This window comes from Carassius carassius, chromosome 4 (genome assembly GCF_963082965.1).
Source record: "Carassius carassius chromosome 4, fCarCar2.1, whole genome shotgun sequence".
In the NCBI taxonomy this organism is placed as follows: Eukaryota; Metazoa; Chordata; class Actinopteri; order Cypriniformes; family Cyprinidae; genus Carassius; species Carassius carassius.
In genome coordinates, this window is record NC_081758.1 from 23,660,828 (window position 1) to 23,676,258 (window position 15,431).

A 15,431-nucleotide genomic window follows, 5' to 3' on the forward strand; every position below is an offset into this window, starting at 1 on the left:
AGCACCCAAGGAAACAAAATGGAGCAGGACAGTACAAGTTCAATCCGTAACGTTTGTTGGCTCACTGCTGATCCTACAAAGCCATGGGATCAAATCCTCAGCTTAATTAGAAACCTTCATACAACATTTCTGTTGTAATATCTGTCATGACATTACATTAAAAATTAAATAATTAGACAAAACTATCCATTTAAAGTTAGACTATAAATACTGACAGTGGTTAAAAATAATTACGTCTAACGTTGTGACTGGAAGTGTCAGTATTTAAGTGTTGTTATTATATCTACTTCAAATTGTTAGACATCTTGAATGTTGCTGGGCCACAAGCTCATGTGCACACTGAGGAGACAAAATGCCTTTTGCCATGTATGTGTGGATTATAGGCTAAAGAGTGTTAAGAAGTCATCGCTTGGATTGCCGGCCTGCCCCTCCTTTTTCCTCTGCTCGTTCCTTGTCTCTTGCCGTCTCTCTCTTTGTAAATCTGCCTATTCCCGGTAAGACCCAGGACTCAGAGACGCTCTTGTTCCAGTGGCTTCCTCCATTAAGATCTCCAGATTGGGGCAGGACTCAGTCCAACAGAGGGCCTCCAACCTCCAGGGACCACAAACCAAAGATCAACCTCTTCATTTTAAAAAGAGAAAGGTGGATTTCTACATCTATATTTTTTATACTATGCTTTTTAAAGACGATAAGACAAACAACGTTTTAAATCTTTTTAAATCTCTTTTGACATGGAATATCTGTCTTTTCTCCACCTTCAGTCTGAACTTTTACATTTTTGATTCAGATTTTTTATTTCTTATTACTATTTCCTCTGTGGGAGTGCAGTTCTGGTCCCCCTCTGGTTCTTCTCAGACTCTCTGTGTTCTAATGGGACGAGAACTCATCATGGCTCTCAATTAGCCACACTTACCAGGTTAGCCGATCTTTTGCTCTTTTATTAGGAATCCTTTATTAAGGGTAACAGTAGTTTTCAATATTGAATTTGCTAGAGTATTCCCTGAGGCTTAAAGGATTAGGACTTCCCTGAGGGATGCTAAGTAATCTTAGGCTTGGTGACTAGAAATATACTGTATTTTCCGGACTATAAGTCGCACTTTTTTTATAGTTTGGCTGGTCCTGCGACTTATAGTCAGGTACGACTTATTTATCAAAATTAATTTGACATGAACCGAGAGAAATGAACCAAGTGAAAACATGCTCCTGTAGTCTACACTGAGCAGCATAGAGCGCCCTCTCACGGCTGGAGACGGTAATGTTTTCACTTGGTTCTTGGTTCTAAATAAATGCGACTTATAGTCCAGTGCAACTTATATATGTTTTTTTCCTCATCATGACGTATTTTTGGACTGATGCGACTTATACTCAGGTTCGACTTATAGTCCGAAAAATACGATGTGTGTGTGTATATATATATATATATATATATATATATATATATATATATATATATATATATATATAATTTTTTTTTTGCATTGTATTAGAGTTTGACAAATAATTTTATTTCAATATAAATTAATTGTTTTATTCCAGCATTTGATGTGTTAAACTTCACAATTAGTTTCATTATATTATTATTACTTTGATCAAAATTCAATGTAATTTACACTAGTTAACTTTATTGCTCCTACTTAATGAAATGTGTGCCTGTATCAAGCTACTAAATGATGTCAAATTGATAATTATGCTAACTCAGCTAACATTCAAAGATATGGGTCTTTGTTGATAAAGAAATAGCATTGAAATAGTATTGTCCATTTACTGTAATGTTCAATCACTTCACTACTAAAACACTACATACTTTATACATTAATAAATGCCAAAAATAGCTATGTAAATACGTGAAATTCCTTTAGATGATAAAACTACTGTGCTGTAATGCTGTACATAAAAATTGACTGAATAAATGGGGAGCTATGGTGTGACAGTTCTCTAATATCACAGACAGTGGATCTCTCAAACACAGTAGCATGAGTCTGACAGCAAGGTCCCGTGCAATCCTCTGTAATCCTGAGTTATTTTAGAGCTGGCCAAAGGTCCAAAGAAAGAGAACAAGCCAGACCTAGAGGTTAAGAAGTGAGGGGCTAGACAGGACATTTATACAGAAGTCAGACAGATTGTTGAAGACATGGATTAGAGGATGGAGAACAAAGAAAAACATCCAAGATCAAAACTCTTGACAGGTCAAGAGAGTGATGATGGTGTAAAGAGATAAGGTTGATTAAGATCAAGATTGTTTAAGCCTCACGTTATTTGGCAGTTATTATGGCCAGGGCAAATGAAGGCAGAGCTCTTTAATTTTAATCTGCTTGCTGCTTGCTGAGCAATGGATAGAGGGAAGAGAGGGAGAGGGAGAGAAGGAGGAATGGCAGACAGCCTGGTACAAGTCATGTGACATTTCACCCCAACTCTACCTTGAAACACAGATGTCACATGAGTCAGGTGAGGATGTGGCTGGTCAGCTGATCAGACCAAGCCTGGAGTCAGATATCAGGGTCCGCATTCACAAGACATTTTATCTTACCACTAAGAGTTCTCCAAAATAGCAGTAAAAGTTTTTTAGCTAAGATTCTTCTCTTAAAACCTATTCACAAAGCTGCAGAGACAATCTTTACTAAGGAATAGAGAGAAGTCTTAAGCTAAGAGTAAGGGCGGGGTTGACCTCGTTGCTATGGATGATGTCAGCGTGCTTACTAACTATGCACACAGTGATTGGCTGATAGTCTCTGTCAGAGATTAATTCATAGAAGTATTGTAGAGCGCGACGTTGCCATATATAAAGGTTTAAAATTAAAAATGTTGCCAGATTCAAATAAAGATTTTAAAATGCAGACCAAGAGTCACTAATTAAACAAGTTCAGCTAATTGTCGGCCTCTTACATGTGTGCTTCTTGGAAACAGTTAGTGAATATGCATCCTTTTAATTAAAAAATCATGGCTGATAGTGATAGATGCAAACATAAAATTAAATGAAAAAGAAAACTGGTCTCAAGAACAGCTGTTACGTCTTGCCCAACTGGTTAATGAAAACAAAGACATAATCATTCAAAATTTAGAGTTGGGATAAGCTCCAAAAACCAAAGGTGATACCTTTATAAAAGGTCATTATCATTGAATGTTTCTAAACTGTTTACATTCAGAGGCAGATTGCCGGCAACAGCCATTTTAGGATATTTTGTGGCTTGGTCTTAGTGACATAGGAGTCCTCTTCACTTCACTTCACCATCTTTCACAGATTTAGGAGCTAGTTTTAGAGCTAAAACACTTTGTGAAATACGTTTAGAGTAAAAATTTACTCTGAATTTTCGCCATAAATCGGCGAGTTATGAGCTACTTTTATCCTTAAGATGTTTTGTGAATACGGGCCCCGGGCCCCTGACCCTTATGCTGATGTTTGAGCCACTGTTACTCTCACATCACTACTACATATAGTAAACTAAGTTAAAAAAGATATGCAATGTATTGTATATTAATATTCCAGTATAAATAATACTAACTTTTTCTGCTCTGTTTTCATCCCTTGTCTCCCCCCCTTCTTTCCCTCTCATTCACTAAACCCTTATAAGCTGTATTTCTCAAATACATCTGCACACATTTGCTCCATCTCTAAAACAGACAGTTATGGCTGGTAATTGGGTTATAGTTTTGGGCTAGTGCCCCTCAGTGGGTAGAACCCAAATCGAGAGCTGGGGGTTTTGGGTGTGTTTTTTTAATCAAAATAAAATATTCACACAATACAAGACAACATCTCTCAGTGGCACCTGTTCTTTCATTGTCCCTGACAACTAACAGTAAAACAAAATGAAAATGGATGACCACAGAAACTCTAGCTTTCTTTGCCAGTCCCATCACCCACGATGGCAACTGTCCTCTGCTGGAAAGAGACGACGGAAACAAACCTCCAAGCAAAAAGCAAAAAACCCTGATGGCTCATGGAGGCCAGTGTCCTCGAGCCCAGTGCTCCACAGCCACAGCTGGTGGGGGAACTGTTTTCTCCTTCCTCTAGTCATGCTATCGTACTTGCCCTGTGAGGCCTGGGGCACCACCTTCAAAATCGCCATCGTAGGACCGTGGGCGTGTGACCCCATGTACTCCAAAGCCCTGCCAGACCTGGCTGCACGATTAGCTATGAGCCGAATAAACAAAAACCCAGACCTTAACAAAGGCTACTGGTATGAATACACACTAATTAATGAGGATTGCTCAAGCTCGAAAGCGCTGGCACGCTTTGCCGAGCTGGAGGGCTATGGATCGGCCTTTCTTGGACCGGCAAACCCTGGCTACTGCACTGCTGCTACACTGCTGGCAAAGAACTGGAACAAGGGCATCCTGTCCTGGGCTTGTCTGAAGGCTGACATGGATGAGGGAATGTATCCCACCTTTCTGCGGCCGCTCCCATTGTCTTCTCATGTGCTCTTCTCCGTGCTGCGCTTTTTCCGCTGGGCTCACGTTGGGATTATAACAGCGGAGAACAACATGTGGGAAGCGACTGGGCATGAACTTGCAGAATCTCTCCGTGCTCTTGGTCTGCCAGTTGGCGTGGTTGTTACCATGGAGATGGACAAGGAGGGGCCACGGCGAGCCCTGAAGAAAATACGGGAGACCGATCGAGTGAGGGGTGAGATCTATGAGTTATGTCTGAATTAAGCTTAAAAATGCAAATATGAATTTAGCTGAGTGACACTGAATAAAAAAAACTGGTGTAGAATTTGCTAGTAAATTTCACAAAGAATTACAAAGAATTAGAATGTAACACGTTGAATTAAATATGTAATTTTGAAGTATAAAGGCTGAAAATTTTGTAAAACATACTCCAAAAAACATAAAAAATTTTTTTACAGTGTTACTCATTTAACAAAAATGAGAATTAAAAAAAGATGACAAAATAATTGTTATTTGTTTCAGTTGATGTGATCTCCTTCTATATCCTCAGGTTTTCTGAGATAGCCTCTTACGCTTCTACATAGCACCATCTGACAACACTGTATAGCACCTTTAAAGATAGGTGCTATAAAAGTGGTTCCCTTATAATTTCGAGCCAATGGAGCACTTTTTAGTTTTTTTAGAGTAAATAATTTTGTGTGATATCTCTCATTGTGTTTTAATAATTATTAACTTTAACTTATCCTTTCATTTATTCCTCAATCCTGTTTTCACTTTCCCCCATACTTACCCCCCCCTCTTGATTTTCTGTGTGCAGTTGTCATCATGTGCATGCACTCTGTTCTGATTGGTGGAGAGGAACAGTATAATTTGCTAACCACAGCAATGGACATGAGAATGATTGACCGAGGCTACATCTTCATTCCATATGACACACTGCTGTATTCATTGCCATATAAAAATGCGAACTATCCAGTCCTGGCCAATGACACCAAACTGCGACGAGCTTATGATGGGGTCTTGACAATAACCATGGACCAAGGGGAACAAAACTTCTATGAGGCCTTTAGTGCAGCACAGGAATCCTATGACATCCGTACCAGCACACCAGCTGAAGAGGTAACACAATTGGTCTGAACTTCCCTTACTGTTTTAGAATTAGAGGTATAATTTTTATGTAATTTGTGTACAATAAGACATTTTCAGGTTGATGTTTAGCTCAGCTGAGTATCTGTCTCTAAATGATTCTCATAAAACATGATTAACTACAGCTAAAACCACTTTTAGAAATAGTTACTCACCTGAAACTGAATATATATATATAAAAAAAACTTCCATAGAAATAATTACTTCTGTAAATAACTTCTGTTATTTCAGCTTTTTGCAAAGGCGACATTTCTCATTTTTTTAAGTATAACTATAATAGCTAAAATTTAAAATACAAATACTTAAAGTAATGAAAATGAAATACAAAAATAAAAACAAATAAAAAAACTTTATATAATTTATTTCTGAATAATACTAAAAAAACTATTAATAAAAATATGTTTACTTTTATTATTTTATTATTACATTTTCTTAGTTTGAGAATTTTTTTTGAATCCCAATCATGGTCTTATTTGTTCTATATTTTTGTGGATGTTTTTTTCTTTCTTGGCAGGTCTCTCCATTCTTTGGGACCATCTATAACATGCTCTATTATACAGCCATGGCTGCAGAGCAGAGCCGAGTTGCGAGTGGAGGACGCTGGGTATCGGGTGATGCACTGGTTAAAAACGAGGGTGGATTTGAATTCAATGGCTTTAACCAGCAGATATCGGCAGGCACTGATGGAGAAGGAATGCAGACCCGCTACGCTGTCCTGGATTCAGATGGCTCTGGGTCCAGCCTACACTGCACTCACATCCTGGAAGCACCACACACGTATGGGAAATATGGAGGGTTGAAGTACTTGGGGAAATCGATTCATTTTGCTGGAGCGTCTCCGAGAACTGACTCAAACTGTTGGTTCAGTCCTTATGTTGCTTGTAGTGGAGGTGAGAAAGCAGAAATTCTTGTACAACATCAGTTTTATTACAATATATTTAAAAGCATCAATATCACCACTGATTCTGTCCGTCGTTCTTTTCCTTTCATTGCAGGCTTGGATGGAGTGACCCTTTTCTTCCTCCTTCTCTTGTTCTGTGTGTTGATAAGTGTAGCAGGTGCATGTTTTCTCCATATAAGGTATGAAATTAAATTGTTTGAGTTGCAGCAAATCATCTTGTATTTAATCAGTTTATTGTATAACTGATAAACAAATAAGCATATTTGTGTGTGTGTGTGTGTGTGTGTGTGTGTGTGTGTGTGTGTGTGTCCAGGAAACATGGGCAGGGGATATTAGGAGCATTTGGTGGAGGAGGAAATGGAAGCCCCACTAAGATAGTACTGACACTGGATGACTTGGTCTTCATCAACACTACACTCAGCAGGAGGGTCAGTCACAAATGCTCTCTCATCCTTCATTTCTCTCTCTTTCCGTCTTGCTCATAGAACTTATCTATGTCTCTCTCATTATCCATTTATCTCTCTCTCTCTGTGTGTGTGTGTGTGTGTGTGTGTGTGTGTGTGTAGAAGCTGAATGAGCAGAGTATGGCAATAATCTAAATTAATTTAATAAAACTTTAGTGTGTGATCTGCTGCATGTATGATGATACTAAATAGGACTTACTCTCTCGCTCGCTTAGATTTTTGTCTATGTCTCTCACATTCTCAATTTCTCTCCATTCTGTCTGTAGAAGCTGAATGAGGAGAGTATGGTGAAGAGTCAACTAGATGTTAAAACCCCTCACCGCTCAGTTTCAGGTCGCAGTTACATTACATCGACTCCTGAGACATCCAATGTTGCTGTTTTTGAGGTGTGTGCAATGTGAGCTTTTTTTGTTTACAGACATAGATATACACTTTGGTAAATTGTTAGCATAGTGTTTTGGTACTTTTACATTAACATTTAGCTGACGCTTTTATCCAAAGCAACTTACAATTGCTATATATGTCAGAGGTCACACTCCTCTGGAGCAACTAGGGGTTAAGTGTCTTGCTCAGGGACACATTGGTGTCTCACAGTGGATTCGAACCCAGGTCTCTCACACCAAAGACATGTGTCTTATCCACTGCGCAACACCACCCCATACTAGTACTAAATAGCAGAAGTACTGAATACCAGAAGTAAAAACATTCACCAGTGAATTGCAAGATATAAAATAATTTAATTTCACAATTCTGGCTTGTTTTCCTCACAATTTTCCAGTTATAACCTCACAATTGCCACTTTAAAACTGCCAGTTGCAAGTAAACATCTTAAAATTCTGAGTTTTTTTTCTCAGAATTGCAAGTTTATATCTCGTCAAATAAATTGTCTGAATTGTGAGACATAAACTCAGAACTGTGAGGGGAAAAGCCAGAACTGTGATATAAAAAGTTGCAATTACCTTTTTATTTTTTTATTCCATGGCAGCTTTCTTTAGGTTATCCATTTCACGCTCCACGCTCACTAATGAAAACAAAAGCTGATGTTTCAACTTTCAAAAACCTGTTCATCACTGCAGGCAAACTACATTAACAATCAGATTAGAGGAATGTTGCATTAATTAACCTGTATTTAATATGAACTACATACGGCCATTGTTTGTACATGAGACTCTAAACTCTATTTAAACCATTTATCTTATTTAAATTAAATCCATAAAATTTGGTGCAGAAAAGTTGAAAAACAAGGTCATCAGATTCTGTGTGAGCCTGTGGAGATGTGTTCAGTTGTATTATTCTGTGCTGTCAGGGTGACTGGGTCTGGCTGAAGAAATGCCCTTGTGAAGATTCTGTTTCAGAAATCAGTGACAGCACTCAGACCATCTTTATCAAGGTAAGACATAAGTGAATGAAAGTTCATCATTATTTAGCTTACAAGTTCTGGACGGGTTTTTAAACGAAATCTGAACACTACACTCACCTTCCCACCCTGTCTGCTTGTCCCCCTCTCCCCTCACTATAGCTGAGAGACATGCGTCATGAGAATCTGAACCTGTTTCTGGGTCTGTTCTTGGATACTGGCATATTTGGCATTGTTACGGAGCATTGCACCAGAGGCAGCCTGGAAGACCTGCTCAACAACGAGGAAATGAGACTGGACTGGATGTTCAAGTCCTCTCTTCTTCTTGACCTGATCAGGGTGAGGAATTAAGAAGGCAGAATAGCTCAGTTAACAAAGGGTTAAAGGAAAGCATAGATGAAGGGATAAGTAAAAACAGCTCAGTAAGATATGGAAGGAAATGTGGTAAAGAATGACTGGCTGTTAACTAATGAACTGTTAAGGATGTCACCTGCTCCCATCTCCTCATGCTTCTCTGTCACTATCCTTCTAATGCCTTTTTATCTGTTCCTTTCAGGCAATGAAGTACTTGCATAATCGTGGGATCGTTCATGGACGCCTGAAGTCAAGGAACTGTGTGGTAGACGGTCGATTTGTTCTGAAGGTTACGGATTATGGCTTAAATGAAATCATCAACTCTCAAAACATCATCCTGGAGGACACCAAACCAGAGGGTACATGTTAACATGTGGAAATAGCTAAAACATGACATGAGAAACAGGACATAAAGGCTCTCATTATCTCCTCTCCTCTTGCCTGTTTTTATATATTCAGTCTTTCTGACTCTGATCTGTGTATATTTGGTACAGATCAGTTTTGGACAGCTCCAGAGATCCTGCGGAATCCTAAACTGAAGAAGAAGGGGACGTATCCAGCTGATGTATACAGCTTTGCTATTATCATGCAGGAGGTGATCTCTCGCTGTGCTCCGTTCTGCATGTTGGATATGCCTCCTGAAGGTTAGACACCCTCACATACCAAGACGTTATCTCATACCAACTAAAGATGGCAATGATTTAATGGAGTTGGTTTGGAGCCATGATATGAATACAGTGTTCTAAGATGTGAATACTCAAGTTGTGTATGTCTGTGTGCAGAAATCATAGATAAGGTGCGCTCTCCTCCACCGCTGTGCCGACCCACTGTGTCTGTGGATGAAGCGCCGCTGGAAGTGATTCAGATCATGAAGCATGCCTGGAGTGAGGAGCCTGACAAGAGACCCACATTTGAGGAGATCTTCAGACAGGTACACCCTCTTTCTCTCTCTCAAACACACACACACACAAAGACAAAAGTAAAATTATGCATTATTTTCAATGCATGCCATTAAAAAAAGAAAGCAAATAAACAAACATAAAGACTTTCCTTCCAGGAATTTTTTTTACAAATAAATTCACTATATAAAATATACAGAGGGAAAAAACAGCAAAAACATCTCCTTTTTCCTGTCCCTTTTTTCTAACTTGCAGTTTAAGAATGTGAACAAGGGAAAGAAGACAAATATAATTGACTCAATGTTAAGGATGCTGGAGCAGTACTCCTCAAACCTGGAGGATCTGATCCGAGAGAGGACTGAAGAGCTAGAGGTAGAGCGTCAGAAAACCGATGCTCTTCTAGCCCAGATGCTGCCCAAGTGAGTCCCACTTCAGATGTTCAGATATCTTTTCACATTCCTTTTGTTTCTTATAATGCCATTCTGTCTTTCAGATCTGTGGCCTTGGCATTAAAGACAGGGAAGCCAGTGAAGCCGGAGCACTTTTCAGATGTCACACTGTATTTCAGTGATATTGTTGGTTTTACCACCATCTCTGCTCTGAGTGAACCTATCGAAGTGGTCGATCTGCTCAACGACCTCTACACACTCTTTGATGGAATCATCGCCATCCACGATGTCTACAAGGTTTACATGAGCTTTTTTATCCTTCACTTGAACTGTTGTGGAAATTGAGTAGATTCTTTCATGATCATTCAGTGCTGAGTTCAGTAAAAGATACAAAAGCTGTCACTGGGTGGTGCCCTTTCAAAAGGACCAAGGTACACCTTTGTGCCTTATTTAACATTAAATGGTGCAGATTTGTGCAGTAAAGTTGCATATTAGTACCTAAAGTTTACATATTAGTATCTATAATGTATTTATTAGTTCCCTTTGAAAAGGCTAACACACCGAGAGATGATCTTTGAGTGAATCTCTTAATAAGACATTCTTTAAAGGTTTTTATCTTGTGATGGAATAAATGAAAATAATAAATGACTTATATAATATGATATAATTTGAGATGATACCGATAGTACATACAAACAGTTTTGCATTTCACTTTACATATCAACAGGTAGAGACTATTGGTGACGCGTACATGGTGGCATCGGGGGTTCCAAACCGCAACGGTAACCGTCACGCAGCAGAGATGGCCAACATGTGTCTGGACATTCTGCACTGCATCGGAACATTTAAAATGAGGCACATGCCTGACGTCAAAGTCAAAATCCGCATTGGACTCCATTCTGGTGAGAATAGCACAAAGCACACAAACACATATACAAACAAAATTCAAATGTCTGGGGTCTGAATTTTTTTTACATGTTTTTAAAAGAAGTCTCTTGCTCTTTTTTTGATTAAAATCATTACTATTTTACTATATACTAAAAGGTAATGTAAGCCTGTTATAGTAAAGCTGCCATTAAATTTGCTGCTCAAGAAAATTTTTTTATTATTATCAGTATTGAAAACAGTTGTGCTGCTTAATATCTGTGGATTCTTTTAATGGCTATAAAGTTTAGCACAGCTTTTCTTTGAAATAGAAATAATTTGTAACAATTAAAAAAAAAACTTTTGAAAGGTAGTTTACATAAAGCATGTAGCTGGTTAAACTTTGTGGCAGCCTTGAATCTCTACACAGCTAACAAAGCCATAAGAGACCCAGAATATTCAGAGTACAGAGTACAGTACGCTATTCAAAGTATAGTACACTTTACACCCTTAAACTACTGTATATGCATCATCTCACAACGTTAAAAATCAAACACATAATTACTCCCGTGGATGTATTTTTCATTGACAAAGATGGTCTTGCCTTACATCACCAAATTGAACATTGTGCTAAATGTAAAAACGTATTTACACTTGATCCTCTGATGGCTGTGTATTCCTAGAACAAGTGAAATGTAAATCCCGGGCATCATCCAATTAACAGTTTCATCCAATTAGTGAGCATGCCACTGGCTCTTTCCCCCACCCTACAACTCGGCAGAGATCACATGGTGCTCACACAGGGGTTTCTGACACAACATGTAATTCTATGCAGTTGCTAATGTGCTAACTTATAATTCGTGTGTATGTGACAGGTCCAGTGGTAGCAGGTGTAGTTGGGTTGAAGATGCCTCGGTACTGTCTGTTCGGGGACACAGTAAACACAGCCTCCCGAATGGAATCCACAGGGTTGCGTGAGTACACTTATGTGTTTAATATGTATATACATCAGCACATGTCTGATAGTTACAATGTTAGCGCTTGTGGTTGTCTCCAAAGTCGTGATTCCAGGAATTTGTCTTTGGCTAAGGATCAGTTTGAAGACTCAGTGGTTAGTAGTTTGTGTGTGTGCTGAACAGTGAGTGCATGTCAGTGAGAAGCTCAGAGGGCTTAAAGAGCAGAGGTCCCTGTAAGCTCTTAAGAGTATAAGCCAAATTAGAAAGAAAATTCTGCTTTAAAGCTAATGTCCTCTTAGAACTCGGGCTCTGATATCACCCTGAACTGTCTCACCTTTAATCAGACCTTCTGCCACATCTATCCCAGAACATTTTCTTCAACCCTAGAACAAGCTGCCAATACCTAAAAAAAAAAAAAATGCATATACACTGGTGTTTGGTTAGTACTTTTTAATCAATACTTTTATTCAACTAGAATAGGCTACATAAAATTTATTGGAAGTGACAGTAAATACATTTATAATATCACAAAAGATTTATATATATTAAAAAAATGCTGTTCTTTTTTCTTAATTTCTAATCATCAATACATCCTGGAAAAATGTATAACAGTTTCCACAAAAATATTAATCAGTACAACTTTTTCTTAACATAATAATGTTAAACAGGTTATATTAGAATGATTTCTGAAGGATCATGTGACACTTAAGACTGGAGTGATGGCTTTGTCCTTGTAGGAATAGATTAAATCTTTAAATATGTTAAAATAAAAAAAGCAATATTTCATAATATTAATGTTTTACTGTATTTTTTATCAAATAAATGCAGGTTAGGTGAGCAAATGGGACTTCTATAAAAAGAAAAAAGAAAAAAAAGAAAAAAAAACTTTCTTACCCCAAACGTTTGAATTGAAGTGTGAATTTTAGAGTTGAAATACCTCAAAATTATTATTATACATTTATCATATTGTACAAGAAGGGTTTGTTTTCAAATTTCAGACAATTTGTTTCAAATTAAAGATGTTTTCATAGATTAGGCCACAAAGGTCACGCATCTAGTGATGTGATTTCACCTACGCAATGAAATGACTAAACACAGTTGTCCAGATTATCTGACGACAACAGAAAGTGACAGAATGTCTTGGGTGATGTAATACGCTCAGTGCTTCAGTTTTAACTAGCTCAGAGTCAGGGTTGCCAGGTTTTCGCAACATAACCCCGTTAAAAATCGGTTTCCGGGGATACAATACACATGTTTTGGCGGGGTTCCCCTGGTAACATTTTCATTCCAGTGGCTAAATATCACGTTATTGGTTAGTTGGGTAGTTGTTCAACCCTCGGACATGAAAAACAACCTGCAGCAACAGTGTTAAAGTATCCTAATTCCTCGGCCGCGGACTTGGCAACAACTCAGACTGGACAGTCAGGCAGAGGCAGTCTTGGACATACTGCCATCTAGTGGTTCCATATGTCATTACTCCCAAGTGGAATGCAGCATAATATGTTCTTGATGAGTCTGTATTAATTCACAAGATACCAGTATGGGCAATGATCAAGTGGTGTTCAATTTGTAACACTTTTTATTGTAATATTAATTAATTTACTATGTCTTTCTTTATTGTTTTGCTATTCCTGTTTCTACAGCTTACAGAATTCATGTCAACCAGAGTACTGTTGATGTCCTGAAGAGCCTGAAACTTGGTTACAAAATAGATGGTAGGGGCAGAACAGAGCTCAAGGTACGCAAACATACACATACTGACAGGTGTTTATACAGTTCAGGCACTTTTTTCACTATATATGCACAACTATTGTATAAAAAGATAGACTAATAATAAATAGTAAAATAATCATAAACCAATTCAATATTAGCTGTGTGATTGTGAAGAAGTGAAGTGAAGTGACATTCAGCCAAGTATGGTGACCCATACTCAGAATTCGTGCTCTGCATTTAACCCATCCAAAATGACAGAGCAGAGCAGTGAACACACACACACACACACACACTGTGAGCACACACCTGGAGCAGTGGGCAGCCATTTATGCTGCGGCGCCCGGGGAGCAGTTGGGGGTTCGGTGCCTTGCTCAAGGGCACCTAAGTCGTGGTATTGAAGGTGGAGAGAGAACTGTACATGCACTCCCCCCACCCACAATTCCTGCCGGCCCGGGACTCGAACTTACAACCTTTCGATTGGGAGTCCGACTCTCTAACCATTAGGCCACGACTTCCGTAAATGGTGATGATTATATAGTAGATACATATTTCCAGAAATGCATCTGTTTTAAAGTTCTGGTGCAATTTCCAGAACAATGTTGTCTCTAATACATTCTTATTAGATGTTGATCTTGTTTATCAAGAAGACAACAGTGTCAGTGAAGACCACACTTGAGAAGGAACATGAGACATGTTGTGTGCAGATAAAAATCAAGGCAAACACCTCTTTAATGCTAGCCATAAAATTAACAAAGGAAATAAAATAAAAAAATGTAAAAAAAATAATGTTCTAAATTTCACAATAATTTTCACCACAGAATGTTATTACACACAATTCATTCTATGGAAATTACACTATGGCAAAAAAGAATCATGATTTTCAGGAAAAAAAGACAAAAATAACTGAATTGTCATGCTGCACATATGTCCACTGTCAGGCATTATTAGTAAACAAATGAAATTAAGTAGTGTGAGGGTGAAAATGTTTTAGCATTTGCCAAGAAACCTCATGGGATCACACATGACACTATTCAGTATTGTGCTTAATGCCTCTAAAATGTCTTGAAGAATATAATATGAGCTCCTGTCATTCTCTAACAGGGTAAAGGTGTAGAAGAAACATTCTGGTTGGTTGGGAGAGAAGGATTCAACAAGCCATTACCTGTACCGCCAGACCTTACTCCTGGGTAAGAAAGAAACCAGTTCTATCACTAAATGATGTCTATAATGTAGAGATTTGATCATTTTCTTTTTGTTGCCACAAAGGGCGAGCAACCATGGTATCAGCTTGGATGAGATTCCTGTGGACAGGCGGCAGAAATTCCTGGATCGACAGAAGAACATGGGGAAATGAGGTACAGAACAGAAACATTTCAGTTACTTCAGTCATTTTTTTTTTCAGTTTTCTGCTCAGTGAATCAAAGAAAGTGTTTAAAGTTTACTAATGCAGTTACTGTTGCATTTATACACATGTATACCTACATTTCATGTAAGAGCAACTTGAAAGGCCAGTTCACCCAAAAATGAAAATTCATTTTCCCCTCTGTGGGACACAAAAAAATATATTTTCTAAAGTCAGTGGGGTCTTTTGTGTTCCACAGAAGAAAGAAAATGAAACAGGTTTGGAAAACATGAGGGTGAGTAAATTATGACATAATTTATTTATTTATTTATTTTTGGGTGAAATATGAGCCATGCAACTTAAGGTTGTTAAACTTCTGTACTCATGCTGTTCTGTTTCTGTGCCTTCCAATAGGTTGTGATGCTCATGTTTCTGCACCAGCCTATCGAATTTAGGAGAAAGTGGGGCAAGGGGATGAAAGGGGTGGATTGAGGTGTTCACCCCCTCGGTTACCCTTTTCCGCTTTATTCGTTCCTTAAAAGAGTGGAAAAGCTCACTAGGACATCTGACAAGAAGCAAAAACACTTGAACTGAATGCCAGCTGATCACAACCATCAGCTCAACAAGACGGCATGTACCAACTGCAATGGATGGTCACAG

The 15,431-nt window shown here is 38.4% G+C and overlaps 1 protein-coding gene across 3 annotated transcripts; it reads left to right on the forward strand.

Annotated features, from left to right (window-relative positions):
• Nucleotides 1-586: 586 nt before the first annotated feature.
• On the forward strand, nt 587-14,784 carry LOC132139536 (retinal guanylyl cyclase 2-like). Of its 3 annotated transcripts, none has more exons than XM_059547961.1 (19): nt 587-916; nt 3,570-4,621; nt 5,204-5,505; nt 6,047-6,422; nt 6,528-6,612; nt 6,747-6,861; nt 7,164-7,283; nt 8,204-8,287; nt 8,417-8,593; nt 8,811-8,967; nt 9,103-9,252; nt 9,391-9,539; nt 9,763-9,926; nt 10,001-10,193; nt 10,624-10,798; nt 11,636-11,734; nt 13,360-13,454; nt 14,531-14,616; nt 14,696-14,784. In XM_059547961.1, exons 2-19 carry the CDS (start codon nt 3,805-3,807, stop codon nt 14,781-14,783), a joined length of 3,432 nt encoding a protein of 1,143 aa, XP_059403944.1. In that variant the 5' UTR covers nt 587-916; nt 3,570-3,804; the 3' UTR covers nt 14,784. The 3 variants fall into 3 exon arrangements, with proteins under 3 accessions (XP_059403944.1, XP_059403941.1, XP_059403942.1); XM_059547958.1 differs by having other exon boundaries at nt 3,619-4,621; XM_059547959.1 differs by having other exon boundaries at nt 3,796-4,621.
• Nucleotides 14,785-15,431: the final 647 nt, after the last annotated feature.

Coding starts and splice junctions, on each gene's coding strand:
- LOC132139536 (XM_059547961.1), top strand. CDS start 3,805: ATGAAAATGGATGACCACAGAAACTCTAGCTTTCTTTGCCAGTCCCAT. Junction 5,506..6,046: donor CCAGCACACCAGCTGAAGAG/GTAACACAATTG, acceptor CTTTCTTGGCAG/GTCTCTCCATTCTTTGGGAC. Junction 6,613..6,746: donor GCATGTTTTCTCCATATAAG/GTATGAAATTAA, acceptor GTGTGTGTCCAG/GAAACATGGGCAGGGGATAT.